The 15847-nt window shown below is 50.0% G+C and overlaps 1 protein-coding gene across 1 annotated transcript in view; it reads right to left on the bottom strand.

Moving 5' to 3' along the window:
• LOC147097624 (adhesion G protein-coupled receptor E3-like) overlaps positions 1 to 15096 on the bottom strand; it is a 61538-nt gene extending 46442 nt beyond the window's left edge. Inside the window, exons 1-3 of the mRNA XM_085971423.1 lie at positions 15063 to 15096; positions 3956 to 4048; positions 615 to 770 (exon numbers count right to left, since the gene is read on the bottom strand). Coding sequence (XP_085827549.1) covers positions 615 to 770; positions 3956 to 4048; positions 15063 to 15096 — 283 coding nt within the window. The remainder of the gene's footprint in view (positions 1 to 614; positions 771 to 3955; positions 4049 to 15062) is intronic.
• Between the last annotated feature and the right edge of the window lie 751 nt (positions 15097 to 15847).

Raw genomic sequence — 15847 nt, 5'->3', positions numbered from 1 at the left:
ATCCTGACTTGGAATTATATCGGCCGTTCCTTCATCGTCGCTGGGTCAAAATCCTGGAACTCCCTCCCTAACAGCACTGTGGGAGCACCTTCACCACATGGACTGCAGCGGTTCAAGAAGGCGGCTCACCACCACCTTCTCAAGGGCAACTAGGGATGGGCAATAAATGCTGGCCTTGCCAGCGACGCCCAGATCCCATAAGCAAATTTTAAAAAAACCACCCACCCACCACAGGTGGCGTGGGTCTGGAGTCGGCCATTTTAAAATGCTGTTCAATGGAATGGATGGAGCTTTCCGTGGAAACGTTTTCCCTTTGTGCCAAAAGCTCGCAGACTATTTGACCTCAAAGGGTTTGAAAGAGCAGCGGGAGGCCCTTCAGAACGGGCGGCACAGCCAGATTTCCCACCTCCTCGTCCGCCACACTCACCCAGCCCATCTCCCCACCCTCCCCCCTCCTTTCACCGCTCAGAGACCTAAATACCCCCCAACGATCAAGAAATGTCAGAAACAGTCTGATTTAATTCAAAAACAACGGCTTAATTCTGTATTTCGGAATCATCCTTTTTAAAAAGATTATCGATATAGAGAGGCATAATTTGTGACTCCTTATTTACCTTTGCAGTTTGGCCACAAATTGGAATGTTCTGCTATAACACCATCGTGCGTGTTAGAACATTTACAGTGCAAACTCGTGGGTGTGTTGTAACACACGGTATTCCCAACACACTCTTTCATCTGAAAAGCTTCGCCCGTGTCACAGTGGCTATAATCTGAAATGCAGGGAACAAGGATTAGAAGGTTCACTTTACCTTTGGTGAGTTAAGATGCACAGCGGGAACTGCTCAATATTCTTCCCTTGGGGGGGGGGGCGGGGGGTTAGAGGTAGAGGGGAGGAACCGGTGGCCCTGATTTCAACTCCAGGTGGATTCCCCACTCAGGCCCGAGTTAAAATTACAGTCGGGTCTCAATGATGTCATCGGGCCGCAACATGCATGTGCAAAGAAGGACCCCGTTGGCTCCGGGCGCGCCTGACCTTTGCTGCCTGCTCAGGAGAGCAGGTTAAAATTGCAGATGTTGCGATCGTGGCGGCTTTCGGACAGGTAAGAGCCCAGGGGCAATTTTAACCTTACTCAGCAGAAACCTGGCGGGTGGGCAGGCAGTTAAAATCGGCCCCGTTAACGTTATGTTTATGAGGCAGGTATGAATACCAATGGAGTAACTTTGCACAACGGGGCAACAGGGTTGCCAGCTCTGATTGGACAGATTCCAGGAGGTATTGTCACATGAGCCTCCCTCCTCCAACCGCCTCGCCCTCCTCGCTCCCGCCATTGGTCTCCCGACATGTCCATCCTCACGGTGCCCCGCCCTCCCCTGCCCATTGGACAGCAAACAGATTCTTCATTACCCGATTGGATGGTTCTTGACTGTCAGTCAGACAGCCTTTTCCCCCCCCACTCTCCGATATTTTTACAACTAATCGACAAAGTGGTCAAACTAAATGGGAGAAAAAAAAGCACCTTTCTTTTAATGGCCCTACGTGTGATGAAATATGCCTTCATCAGCCCATGTGTTTTACCTGCTTGTATTTTACCTGCTTGTATTTTACCTGCTTGTATTGTGTGAACCGCCCCCTTTTGTTCCTATTGTGTGTATTGGCTACGCCCCTGTCTTTTGCCATATAAAGGTCTCAGGAGCTGTATGAGTCATTCACTACCAGACGAACCCGATGTGGGAAGACCTGCTATGCTGCTATGTTCTTAGTGATTAAAAGCCTTCAGTTGAATCCTTGTCTTTGAGTCATTGATGGCATATCAATTTTAAGGGACCACTCCCCTTCACCGACCGCAATGTGTACTTTCTCAACATTGTGGACGAGTACTCCCACTTCCCATTCGCCTACCCCTGCCCAGATATGACCAGTGCCACGGTCATCAAGTGCCTCGGCAACCTGTTTTGCATGTTCGGCATACCTAACTACATCCACACTGACAGGGGGGCGTCGTTCATGAGCGATGAACTGCGCCAATACCTGCTGTTGAAGGGGATAGCCACGAGTCGGACCACTAGTTATAACCCCCGGGGTAATGGGCAAGTGGAGAGGGAGAACATGACAGTGTGGAAGGCGGTCACCTTAGCACTAAGGTCTAAAGGCCTCCCCACCTCCCGCTGGCAGGAGGTCCTCCCAGACGTACTCCACTCGATAAGGTCGCTACTGTGTACTGCTACTAACGCCACTCCTCACGAGAAGATGTTTGTTTTTCCCCGCAAATCAACCTCAGGAGTATCCCTACCCTCGTGGCTCTCCACCCCAGGGACAGTCCTATTACGGAAGCATGTGAGGGGCCACAAAACGGATCCCCTCGTGGAGGCAGTACACCTACTCCACGCAAACCCACAGTACGCGTACGTCAAGCACGCCGACGGGCGTGAAGACACCGTGTCCATAAAGGACCTCGCCTCGGCAGGAAGCGACGACGACGACCCATCACCACCACCCCCAGAAGAACCTCCACCATCCCCAGAGGTATCCTCACCACCCCCAGAAGTACCTGCAACACCCCCAGCACATGGGTATGCCCAGGAGGGCACCACGGACTCCCGGTCGGAACCCGAGGTACTGTTGCGACGTTCAGGGAGGACTATCACACCCCCGGACAGACTAAATCTGTAGAAGGGGTGAATGTGATGAAATATGCCTTCATCAGCCCATATGTTTTACCTGCTTGTATTTTACCTGCTTGTATTTTACCTGCTTGTATTGTGTGAACCGCCCCCTTTTGTTCCTATTGTGTGTATTGGCTATGCCCCTGTCTTTTGCCATATAAAGGTCTCAGGAGCTGTATGAGTCATTCACTACCAGACGAACCCGATGTGGGGAGACCTGCTATGCTGCTATGTTCTTAGTGATTAAAAGCCTTCAGTTGAATCCTTGTCTTTGAGTCATTGATGGCATATCACTACGATTATTCTCCAGGAGATTAATCTTTAATTCCTGGAGACTCCAGGACAGACCTGCAGGGTTGGGGATCCTATGGGGTAAAGGTGATTGGTTTTCACCACACAACCAGCTTAACTCCATGGCCCTGAGTTTAATTGGGTGGGGGGGAAGGGCGGGAATGGTGTGAGCTGATGGTCTCTCTGAGCTTTTTTGCCCATTTTTTCCACAGCCTCTTTTACCCAGCACAGCAGTCACTGATAGAGATTTGGCACCTTGTGAAGGAAGTTCGTGAAGCAACTGTTTTTGATTTCGGTCAGACAGGCGTCTGAACACTGGGGGAAGCCTATCCACATAACCAAGAGTTTCCAAAACAAGCTACCGAGAAATTAGTGTTTTCCTTGATACTCCCACGCTGTGGCCTCCGAGATATCTGGGGTTTAAAACAGCTATGTTGTGGTGAAGTAATTCTAGAACCTTGCAGAAAAGCTGTAAGTGTTGTGGTCTGTACATGATGCCAGCCCTGGAGGTGTCAGCTGTGGCTTAGTTGGTCGCACTCCCACCTCTGAGTCAGAAGTTCACGGGTTCAAGTCCCCACTCCAGAGACTTGAGCACAAAATCTCAGCTGACCCTCCCAGTGCAGTGCTGAGGGAGCGCTGCACTGTCAGAGGTGCCGTCTTTCGGATGAGACGTTAAACCTAGACGTCTGCTCTCTCAGGTGGATGTAAAAGATCCCACGGCCACTATTTGAAGAAGAGCAGGGGAGTTCTCCCCGGTGTCCTGGACAATATTTATCCCTCAACCAACATCGCTAAAACAAATAATCTGGTCATTACCTCATTTGCTTGTTTGTGGGAGCTTGCTGTGCGCAAATTGGCTGTCGCGTTTCCTACATTACAGCAGTGACTACACTTCAGAAGTACTTCATTGGCTGTGAAGCACTTTGGGACGTCCTGAGATCGTGAAAGGAAGGCGCCATAGAAATGCAAGTCTTTCTTTCTTTTGTACTTTATGACTTACCGAGGCAGATTCTGTTTCTTGCAAGCTTGAAAGAAGGTGAGCAGTTATCACTCATGACGATAAATTGATTCATTAAGTTTCCAAAGTAGTTCACTGTAAGGAAAAGAAACTTTTAGGTACTCGAAAATATCTCATCTCCAGGTCCTGTTTCAAATACAGGAAACTCTTGATTTACCGGCACCGAAATAACCGGAAATCTCTGTTAACCGGCAAAATTCAGGAGTAGGTTCAGGTAAGTTTTACTTCATATTAGTGGCTGTTCCTGGATCTGTGGCCATGTAACTGGGGTTCCTGCACCTGTTGCTATGCAACAGGGAAGCCTGGATTTCTTGCTGTGTACGGGGCTCTCGTACCTTTTACTATACCTCTCTGTAAGCCAGACTTTTTGATAAACCGGCACCACGCCAGTCCCGTCGGTGCCGGATAAAAAAGAGTTTCCTGTAGTTGTTGATCAGTCTATTGCCTGAAGGGGAATTTTTCTTCTGCTGTTGGGGGTATCTTAATCTGCCATGTCCAGTCAGTATTGCGGCAAGTGGGGGGGGTCAGCAGATTCCCCTTTGCACCACCAAATGTAGGGAAGTTATGCTTCAGTTATACAGGACATTGGTGAGACCACATCTGGAGTACTGTGTACAGTATTGGGGGGAAAAATTCGGTTGCTTTGCACCTCCCATTAGCGCCCTAAGAAATTCAACAGGAGGTTAGCAGCGGCGGTATCCGTCATTGCCGTGCGCAGCGCCCCGGTCACGATGTTCGGAAGCGCCCCCTGACTTACCGCCGGACGCTATGTCCGACGGGGTCAGGGGGGTCTACCTGCAGCCGGGGCGGCGCTAATTAAAGGCGAGGTGCCGGGCGGCCATTTTTGTTGCTGGCCGCCTGCCAGCACCGGCCTCTGTTGCCGTCCCCGGCCTCCTGACCCGCACCCCCGCAGAGTGCCGGCTGCGCTCCGTGAGCCCGGCACTTTTCTTGAGTGCCGGGCTCTTTTGCCGGCACTCCGATCCCTGGTGGCCTAACTGGGCCCCAGGTCGCGCTGCGCAAGGCCCCTCCCCTTTAAGAAGGGGAGGAAGGCCTGCAGTACCGTGACGCTGCAATATTCCCTCGCAACGCCCCAGGAGGGAGGCAGGTCACTACTGGAAGCGCCCTGCCTCCCTCTTGGGGCACTACCATTGAATTTCGGCTGTGGGGGCGCTAATTTTTTCGGGGCGCTAAAAGTAGCGTCCCGGCGGAGGGGTGCAACTCAATTTTTCCCCCTTGGTCTCCTTATTTAAGGAAGGATGTAAATGCGTTGGAAGCAGTTCATAGAAGGTTTACTAGACTAATACCTGGAATGAGCGGGTTGTCTTATGAGGAAAGGTTGGACAGGCTCTTCCTTAGGCAGTCCCTCGGAACCGAGGATGACTTGCTTCCACATTAAAAATGAGTTCGCAGGTGACTGATGAGTCCAATGCGGGACCTACAGTCTCTGTCACAGGTGGGGCAGACGGTGGTTGAAGGGGCGGGTGGGTGGGGTGCTTGGGTTGACGTGCGCTCCTTGCGCTGCCTGCACTTGGCTTCCGCTTGCTCAAGGCTTGTATCCGCTGGAGTTTAGAAGAGTAAGAGGTGACTTGATTGAAACATATAAGATCCTGAGGGGTCTGGACAGGGTAGCTGTGGAGTGGATGTTTCCTCTTGTGGGGGAATCTAGAACTAGGGGTCACTGTTTAAAAATAAGGGGTCGCCCATTTAAAACAGAGATGAGGAGAAATTTTTCCTCACAGAAGGTTGTGAGTCTTTGGAACTCTCTTCCTCAGAGGGCGGTGGAAGCAGAGTCTTTGAATATTTTTAAGGCAGAGGTAGATAGATTCTTAATAAGCAAGGGGGTGGGTGAAAGGTTATCGGGGGTAGGTGGGAATGTGGAGTAATCGGATCAGCCATGATCGCATTGAACGGCGGAGCAGGCTCGAGGGGCCGAGTGGCCGACTCCTGCTCCTAATTCGTATGTATTCACTGAAAGGGGAATGAGCGTGTATAAGCGCATCGTGGGCAAGGAAAGACCAGCTGGTCCATTGAGCACCGTCCCATATCGTCGTGGTGCGACTGAGCATGGTGACTGCCATGGCAACCCCTCACTCCCTCACCCCGGCCACCACCACCCCCCTCCAACCCCTGCACATTTCTCTTTTCTCCCTGTATTGTGTCCAGCCTTTCATTATAAATGCAGAGTAAATGAGTTAAGGGGGAAGGGAGTTCAATTTTGTCCTGGCATGGAGAGCGAGCTCAGGGACATGACCAGCGGACAATTGTTAGCAAGAAACTGGTCCCATCATGCTCAGCATCTACTCCATGCATTTAATCTCACCAGGGAAAAGCTCTGCATAAATATTCCTTGATCTCCCCTGCCATCCCAATAAATCAAGTAATGTTTCAGGATATCTGTCCATTGGATACACACTCTCGAGTCACTTGCCGTGTCGGCCATGACTCAGTTGGCAGCACTTCCACCTCGAGTCAGACGGTTTTGAAGTTCATCATTCCACTCCAGTGACTTGAGAACAATACCTAGGCTGACACTCCCAGTGCAGCACTGAGGGAGTGCGCCACTGGCACAGGCGGTGTCTTTCAGTTGAGACGTTAAACCAAGGTCGCATCTGCCCTCTTGGGTGGCTGTAAAAGATCCCGCGCCATTATTTTGAAGAAGAGCAGGGGGAGTTTTACCCGGTGACCAGGCCAATATTTAACCCGCAACCAACGTCGATAGAAAAACAGATTATCTGGTTATTACCTCATTGCTGTTTGTGGGAGCTTGCTTTGCGCAAACTGGCTGCTGGGTTTCCTACATTATAACAGTGACTGCACTTCAAAAGTATGACCGACTAATGACTATCCTCAATAACAACAGAAAACGCTGGAAAAACTCAGCAGGCCTGGCAACATCCGTGGAGAGAGAAACAGCGTTAACGTTTCAGGTTGAAACCCTTCGTCAGGACTGAGAAAAAAGGCAGGAAATGAAACAGATTAAAAGGCAGTTTGGGGGCTGGGAAATGGGGGAGGGGATGAAAGAAGAGACAATAAGAGATATTCAAGGTGAGACGAGATGGTAATAGGACAGGTAAAGAAACATAGAAACATAGAAGATAGGAGCAGGAGTGGGCCATTCGGCCCCTCGAGCCTGCTCCGCCATTCAATGTGATCATGGCTGATCATCCAAATTCAGTACCCTGTCCCTGCCTTCTCCCCATATCCCTTGATCCCTTTAGCCTTAAGAAATATATCTAACTCCTTCTTGAATATTTTTAATGAATTGGCTCTAGATGAAGAGTGAAATGCGCTGTCAGAATGACTATCCTCCTTGGTTGTAAAGCACTTTGGCACGTCCTGAGGATGTGAAAGGCGCTATATCAATCCAAAGCCTAGAAATTCAGTCGCGTTTGCGCCCACTTATTGGCTATAAAGTGGTTTGCGCCTGAAGTTTTTTATCGCCCGAAATTCAGATGGACCCTAACATCGGCGTTAGCCGGTAGCGCCGCGCCGGCACCGATGACGTCATCGGTGTGCGCAGCGCCCCGGTTGCAATGCTATTCCGGCCCGATGGCCAAATTCAGTTGCGGCCGCCTCGCCCGTGGCAGCCGCAAACAGCGTTTGTGAAACGGGGTCTTGCAGCGCTGAAAGGCCGGCGCATAAAGGTGGAGCGGCGGCCGGCCGCTTTCCCGGCGGCCGCCTGCCCGCACCTCCCTCCCCGGACTCCTGCACCACCCCCCGGCGGCATTGATGTCTGAGTCCCGCGAGCCCGGCACTTCTCCGTGGTGCCGGGCTCATTTGCCGGGGGAATCCACCGGTGATCTGACGGCTGCAGGCAGCTCCTCCTTAAGAGAAGGCGGAGGCCTGCAGTACCCCAGCCTGCCGCACCGCATCGGGTGCCGCAGCGGGAGCTGGACGCCTGAAAGTGACATTCATCGCCCCTAGCGAGGCGGCCAAACCCTGCAATAGCGCCCGCCGCCGTCTTGGCCCGTCGCAACTGAATTTTAGGCGGGCGCTACGGGAATCCTGGCGGGCGCAAAATTTCGGGCGCAAAAGACCTGGCGGGGCCATACCGAATTTCTAGGCCCTAATCTTTCATTTCTTTGGCGTTACCTAGATCCAGAGAGCTCAGACGCAGACTGGCCAGAGCCAGGCCAGAAGGACGCCCAATGTGCACAAGTGTACGACTAGAATGTAACCAACTGAAACCGTGCAGCTTATTAACACAGCCGCTTGCCCATCTGGGACCTGCCTACCTATTATAGTATTACCGTGCGTGGTTAGCTGCCGTTGAGTAGGAGGAATCCTCGTCCTCCAGGCATCATTAATGAGCCAGGTTGATTACTCAATCACCAACAGAGCCCGAGAGTATTTTATCTGGCTGAGTCTCCGATGCGGAAGTTGATTTGGTTGCAATCTTCCATCAACAGGCGTGAGTTCCCACATCTCCAAATAGACTTTAATTACTGCCTCGTCAAGGAGGATAGTCATCGGCTGGTCATTAGGCAACTGACAAACACAGTTTGAGCCCAAGCTAATCACACAGTAGATACCAGAAACTCCTCACCAATAGCATGGTGAGCAGCGTAACTCACGTAAAAAAATATGCCAGTGCAAAACCATCATCTTCCTGACCGCAGTGTGGACCATAGATCATATGTCATTGGGCACTGATTCCACCATTTGGAGGGGAAGAACTTTAGTTTGTTTCTCCCTGGCCCGATCACCAAGGCACAAAATCCTCATCAGATATACGACAGACAACAACAATTTGGACTTATACAGCATCTTTAACATAGTAAAACGTCCCAAGGCGCTTCACAGGAGCGTTATCGAATAAGATTTGACACCGAGCCACATACGGAGATATTAAGACAGGTGACCATAAGCTTGGTCAAAGCGGTAGGGTTTAAGGAACATTTTAGAGAAAGAGAGCGAGGTAGAGAGGTTTAGGGAGGGAATTCCAGAGCTTAGGGCCTTGGCAGCTGAAGGCACGGCCGCCAATGGTGGAGCGAAGATAATCGGAGATGCGCAAGAGGCCAGAATTGGCGGAGCGCAGAGATCTCGTAGGGTTGTGGGGCTGCAGGAGATTACTGAGATAGGGAGGGGCGAGGCCATGGAGGGATTTGAAAACAAGGATGAGAATTTTAAAATCGAGACATTGTCGGACCGGGAGCCAGCGAGCACAAGGGTGATGGGTGAATGGGACTTGGTGCGAGACATGCCTTCGAAGAGGTTATTGACTTGGGCAGGACAGCTTGCAATCAGATAGCCACCTTGATATTTTAGTCATTCAATTCTAATGCTGTGCTTACCCATCACCAACTACTTAATTCAGGTCTTCATGTGATGGGCTTCAGAAAAAAAAAATGCGCCCACTCTGGAATTGACTCACACTCCGGATACACAGTGATAGGGCAGTGTAGGCCTTCCCTGCAATCTAGTCCCATTTTTTCCATAAATTTACCTCATACTTTGTTCCTAAACCTTGCACGTGAGCTGTGTGATGTCCTTCCATTGCATGTCTTGAAGTTCTGAACCACGAAAGAGAACTGTTTGGACGCAGATAGAATCATAGAATGATACCGCACAGAAGGAGGCCATTTGGCCCATCATACCTGTGCTGACTCTTTGGTAGAGCTCTCCAATTACAGGAAACTTTCGATTAACCGGCACCTAAATAACCGGAAATGTCGGTTAACCGGCAAAATTCAGGAGTAGGTTCAGGTAACTTTTATTACTTGCCTTCCTCCATGTGTTGCTGTGCAAGGGTGTGGCTGCAGCTGTTGCTAAGCTACAGAGACGCTTGCAACTTGTGGCCATTGTTCTGCACCTGTTGCTAAGCAACAGGGTTTGTTGCTTTATACGGAGCTCTCAGCTCCGTATCTTTTACTATAGCGTTCGGTTAGCCGGAATTTTTGATGAACCGGCACCACGTCGGTCCTGTCCGTGCCGGATAAAAAAAAGTTTTCTGTAGTCCCATTTCTCCGCTCTTTTTCCATAGCCCTGTAATAATTTTCCCTTCAAGTAGTTATCCAATTCTCTTTTGAAAGTTTATTATTGAATCTCCTCATCTTACCTCTGGTTCTTCTGCCAATCACCTTCAATCCGTGTCCTCTGGTTACAGACCCTTCTGCAACTGGAAACAGTTTCTCCTTATTTACTCTAATAAACCCTTCACGATTTTGAACACCTCCATCAAATCTGCTCTTAATCTTATATTCCAAAAGCTTAGCCTGAGTTGGCACTTTGGTGCCATTTAAGAAAGATGAGTAAGACCAAAACACCCTTCGTCGCTTCTCAGTGTGGTCCTAAAGAACTGCATCCAAGCTAAGATACAAGGCGATACCATACCAACATGGGGTCACAGTCTCAGAATAACGGGTCGGCCATTTCGGACTGAGATGAGGAGCAATTTCTTCACTCAAAGGGTTGTGAATCTTTGGAATTCTCTACCCCAGAGAGCTGTAGATGTTCAGTCATTGAGTATATTCAAGACAGAGGTCAATACATTTTTAGGAACTAAGGGAATCAAGGGATCTGGGGAATAACAACAAAAAATGCTGGAAAAACTCAGCAGGCCATGCAACATCCGTGGAGAGAGAAATAGAGTCAACGGGGTAGATTTTCCCAAACCTGTCGGGAAGAAGGCGGGACTTCAACTTTCGGGTTTTTGACCCGCCTACATCGACATCCGGCCAATCCGCGCGATTTTCCCTTGATTGACCTTGGTGAGCCCGCCCAGCAGGCTCAGCAGGCCAATTAAGGGCCATCCGGCAACAGGTGACGTCACAGACTGCAATTTCATCTGTCAAGAGTTTTTGACAGATGAAATATCAGTGTTTCACAGCTGTTTGAAGCTGTCAAACACTGACAGTCTGACTTCTAACCTGAGTCATTCTGCACAGACTCAGTTAGAACTCTTACCGGCACTCAAAGCTGAAGGCTGTCACTTTTCACAGATCGCAGCTGTTCAGCTTTAAGTGCCGGCTGAGTGAAGGGCTCCCGACGGCTACAGGAAGAAAGGCTGTTAAGGTAAGTACAGGTAAGTAAAATTTCTTTACACACTTTAGACACACCAAACACACTTACCTTTGCACTCATGCACCCATCACTCACCTAAGCGCCGACATCGCGACCCCTCCAACTCCTTAAACCCGACGGCCCGCCTGCTCTAACCTGGCATGGTTTGGAGCCGTCGGGAAACCCACGCGAAACCCCTCAGAATAGGGATTAGGCTAAAAACTGCCTGTAAACTACCTGTTAACAGGCAGTTAATTGGCACTAATCCCTTCCCGCCTGGTTTTGGCGGGTCCCAGTGCGGGGCGGGTACCCGCCGCTCCTGAAACTTACGTGGGGTGGGGTTTTGGGCGGGATGGTGTCGGGACCCCCGAATTCGGGATTTTCCCCCCCCCACACGCCTGAAACCCCGCCTGACGGCTCCAGGAAAATCTAGCCCAACGTTTCAGGTCGAAACCCTTTGTCAAGACTGAAAAAGCTCAGGAAATGAAACAGATTAAAAGGCCAGTTTGGGGGCTGGGAGAGAACAAAAGAGAAGTGAAGAGACATTAAGAGGTTTTCAAAATGAGACGAGATGGTGATAGGACTAGTGGAGACAAAAGACGGCTCTAGATTAGGTGTGAATTGTGCTGGCAGAGTGGGAGACAGCTGCCATGTGGGAGAGAAAAAAAAAGGGGGGGAGGGCCAAAACAAAGGTGTGGATAAAAAATATAAGTAAAAATGTAATGGGGGCCAAGGTTATGATCTGAAATTGTTGAACTCGATATTGAGTCCGGAAGGCTGTGAAGTGCCTAATTGGAAGATGAGGTGCTGTTCCTCGAGCTTCCTCGGGATATGGGGATAGTGCGGGAAGGTGGAGTTGAGGTAGAAGATCAACCATGATCTTGTTGAATGGCGGAGCAGGCTCAAAGGGCCAATTGGCCTAACTCCAGCTCCTATTTCTTAGGTTCTTATGTCCTGACATAGATTCTAATTTTGTTCTTGAAGGTCAAGTGAGGTTGAAAGCTAATAAAAGTGATGTAAATGAGCTTCCAAACAGAAGAATGTTTCACAATCCTGTCTAAAGCCACTGCCTGCCCTACACATTCCTCGCAAGAAGGAAATCCAACTGACTCCCCTTTGATTACTCAACTGGCCTCTGAAGCATCTGATATGTTCGTGGCAACAACTGAAGGACTACCTTATGATATCAGCAGAAGCTCACTTTCCTCTTATGTCAACCAAGGGTTTAGAGGTTATGCTACACCTAGCTAAGGCCCTGGTTAGACCACACCTGGAGTAGTGTGTTCAGTTCTGGGCACCACACCTTAGGAAGGATATACAGGAAACTCTTTATTATCCGGCACCGACGGGACCGGCGTTGTGCCGGTTTATCAAAAAGTCTGGATTACAGAGAGGTATAGTTAAAAGGTATGAGAGCTCCGTACACAGCAACAAATCCAGGCTTCCCTGTTGCTAAGCAACATGTGCAGGAACTCCGGCCACAGACCAAGTGTCCCTGTTGCTTAGCAACAAGTGTAGGAGCCCCAGTTACACAGCCACAGATCCAGGAACGGCCACTAATATGAAGTAAAACTTACCTGAACCTACTCCTGAATTTTGCCGGTTAACAGAGATTTTTGGTTATTTAGGTGCCGGTAAATCGAGAGTTTCCTGTATTGGCCTTGGAGGGAGTGCAGCATAGATTTACCAAATTTGACACTGAGCCACATAAGGAGATATTAGGGCAGGTGACCAAAAGCTTGCTCAAAGAGATAGGTTTTAAGGAGCGTCTTAAAGGAGGAGAGAGAGGTGGAGAGGCGGAGAAGTTTAGGAAGGGAATTCCGGAGCTTGGGGCCCGGGCAGCTGTAGGCACGACCACCAATGGTGGAGCGAAGAGAATCGAGGGTGCGCAAGAGGCCAGAATTGGAGGAGCTCCGAGATCTTGGAGGGTTGTAGGACTGGAGGAGGTTACAGATAGAAGAACATAAGAACATAAGAAACAGGAGCAGGAGTCGGCCATTCGACCCTTCGAGCCCACTCCGCCATTCAATAAGATCATGGCTGATCTTCGACCTCAACTCCACCTTCCCGCACTATCCCCAGATATGGAGGGACGAGGCCATGGAGGGATTTGAAAATAAGGATGAGAATTTTGCAACGAGACATTGCAAACCGTGCCTGGGGAAGCTGCTGGGAAGTGGATCCAGGGCCAGAAGAGGCCCGGGTAAGCAAAGTTTAAGATTTTTTAAAAGTTACCTTGTGGACCAGGAGGAGCGCTCCCCTGCACTTCAAAAGGAAGCCTGAGGTCTCCCCTGTCCCGGGCTCCCGCAATCGCTCCAGACATCAATTCAACCTCCTAATGTTCCTTGCCGGGACGGACCCTGCGGATCCCCGTGTTGCGGCCTCTTGCTGCACTCGCCCAACTCCCACCTGCCTGCCTGACGATATTGTTTCCGGGTTCAGGCAGGAGCCCTGCCTGGTGCATTTAAATTAGGCCCGGGAGTTAAAATGGCCCTGGGCCTTCACGTCAGCGAGCCTGGGTGAGCTTGACGTCGCCTCGCCGGTCCCACGCTCGCCACGAGTTCAAATCTTGTCTAGGGGGTATGCTACAATCAGCTGGGTCTGACTTAGTTGTGAGGACTGTGGTAGTGTGGATCCTCCCCTACATTTAATCATAAGAGAGGATTCCATTTCTATAGTGCCTTTCACGACCTCAGGAAGTGCCAATGAAGCACTTTTGAAGTGTAGTCACCGTTGTAATGCAGGAAACACGGCAGCCAATTGGTGCACAGCAAGATCCAAAAAACAGCATTGACCAGGTCATAGTGATGTTGGCTGAGAGATAAATATTGGCCAGGACACCGGGGACAGCTCCTCTTCAAAATAGTGCCATGGGATCTTTTACCACCTAAGGGGGCAGACGGGGCCTCGGTTTAACGTCTCATCCGAAAAACGGCACCTCCAACAGTGCAGCACTCCCTCAGCACTGCCCTGGAGCGTCAGCCTAGATTCTGTGCTCAAGTCTGTGGGGTGGGACTATGAACCCAGAACTTTCTGACTCAGAGGCGAGAGTGCCACCCCCTGAGCCACGGCTGACACCAGCAACGTTCCCTCTAAGCTGAACTGCCGTGAAACTGTGAATGGGCCGCCCACCCAAAAAAAAAAGTCAGTTGATGTGCAGTCCGCAATGGTTATAGCGGGCGCGTTGGTGTCAAGGCGATTTGCCCGCGATACGCAATTGATGCAAAAAAGAGCACTCGCCTCCTTCCAAAGCAGAAGCGTCAGGGGACGGTTTCCTCGAGTAACTGACAGCCAAGAGCCTGGAGTTAGTGGGCAACGCGCCACGCAGAGTGGTTGCCCATCACGCCCCCCTACCCCCTCCCGCCCCCACAACGCGAAGAACTTCACAAGCCGGCGAGACGGACTCGCAGGAGTTCGAGAGGTCGCAGGGTGAGGCGGTGTTGAACGCGTACAATTAGTTCCGATTACAGGCATTATCTTTCCTCTTTAAATAATTTAATGGCAAAAGGGTCGCCGAGAACCATGAAAGGATTTAACGGTCATCGCACTTTAACACGGTGCGACCAGTTGAGGTAAAATTATTCCCCTCAAACTGCCCGAAATAGCTTAATATGGTTTAAGCAGTGCCGTTGTAATGGTGATGCCGAGTGGTTGGCACCATTTGCCCGAAATAGGCGGCTGCCCGTGATAAGCGCGGACGGGTTAAGTGGTGGGATCTGTACCACCAAGTACAGTGCTGTTATCACAGTGCTATAAAATAAGATACATAAATAAATACATAAAATGATCAACCCGAGAACCAGAGGCGACACGAGGAGAATTTTTCTTCTTACGCAACGAGTGGTTGTGATCTGGAATGCGCTGCCTGAAAGGGCGGTGGAAGCAGATTCAATAGTAACTTTGAAAGAGGAATTGGATAAATGCTTGAAGGGGAAAAATTTGCAGGGCTATGGGGAAAGGGCAGGGGAGGAGTGGGACTCGGATAGTTTTTTCAAAGAGCCGGCACAGGCAAGGTGGGCCGAATGGTCTCCTTCTGCCTTATCATTCCATGGTTCTATGATTCTAATACTAATCACCGATTACTTACCCATGATCAGATAGGTTGATATTGGGGCTGCCATGATTTTCCAAGATGTGGTCTCTCCAGACGTGATACTCCAGATAGCATCTCTCATGCACTGAGCACAACTTCGAACGCTCCTAGAGAACGCTACGTCATCCACGGGGAGTGGGACCTCACTGGTCGGGAGCTGTGGTCTTCGGGCTGCGTAACACAAATCGGAGAAACCAATGAAAGCTTTCAGGGAGTTTTCCACTCCTGCAGGGTTAGAAATGCTTAATCACGGTGTTGGGTTTGTGTGTGTGGGAGTGAGAACAGGTTGAAACAAGCAGACTTGGCGCATCAGCTCAGTTGGAGGACAGATTCCAAAGGGAAGCTGTTTGTTGGCTGGACCTGGGACTGAGAGATTGGGACAAGTACATTGGTGGCACTTTTCATGGATTAGGAAGTGTAAAGAACTCAATGGTGGGATTGGTATTGCGTTGCCACCAACATTCCCATAATGTAGATTAACACCAATACCAGCTAGTCACCCTGCAATCAATCTGCTCAGCTAGGACTTGTTAGAATAAAATTTTGCTGGACAAGATTGCTGGACAAGATTTTGCTGGAAAAGACACAAACAACAAATTCGCTGACTGGGTACTAATTGAATCACTGCACAATGAGACATGCCACGCTTACGCATGGCTGGAACAAAGTTCATCTCGTGTCCTGACTGGGACTAATTGAATCACTGAGGACTAACAAGGTTCACTGGTATCCTATTATCGAACTAATCACTGGTATCCCATTATCGAACTAATCACATT

Source organism: Somniosus microcephalus, chromosome 31 (assembly GCF_052327205.1).
Source record: "Somniosus microcephalus isolate GS21.2 chromosome 31, FLI_Smic_1.0, whole genome shotgun sequence".
NCBI classification, from domain to species: Eukaryota; Metazoa; Chordata; class Chondrichthyes; order Squaliformes; family Somniosidae; genus Somniosus; species Somniosus microcephalus.
The sequence above is the reverse complement of the archived record's forward strand: the minus strand, read 5'-3'. Positions and strand labels throughout refer to the sequence as shown.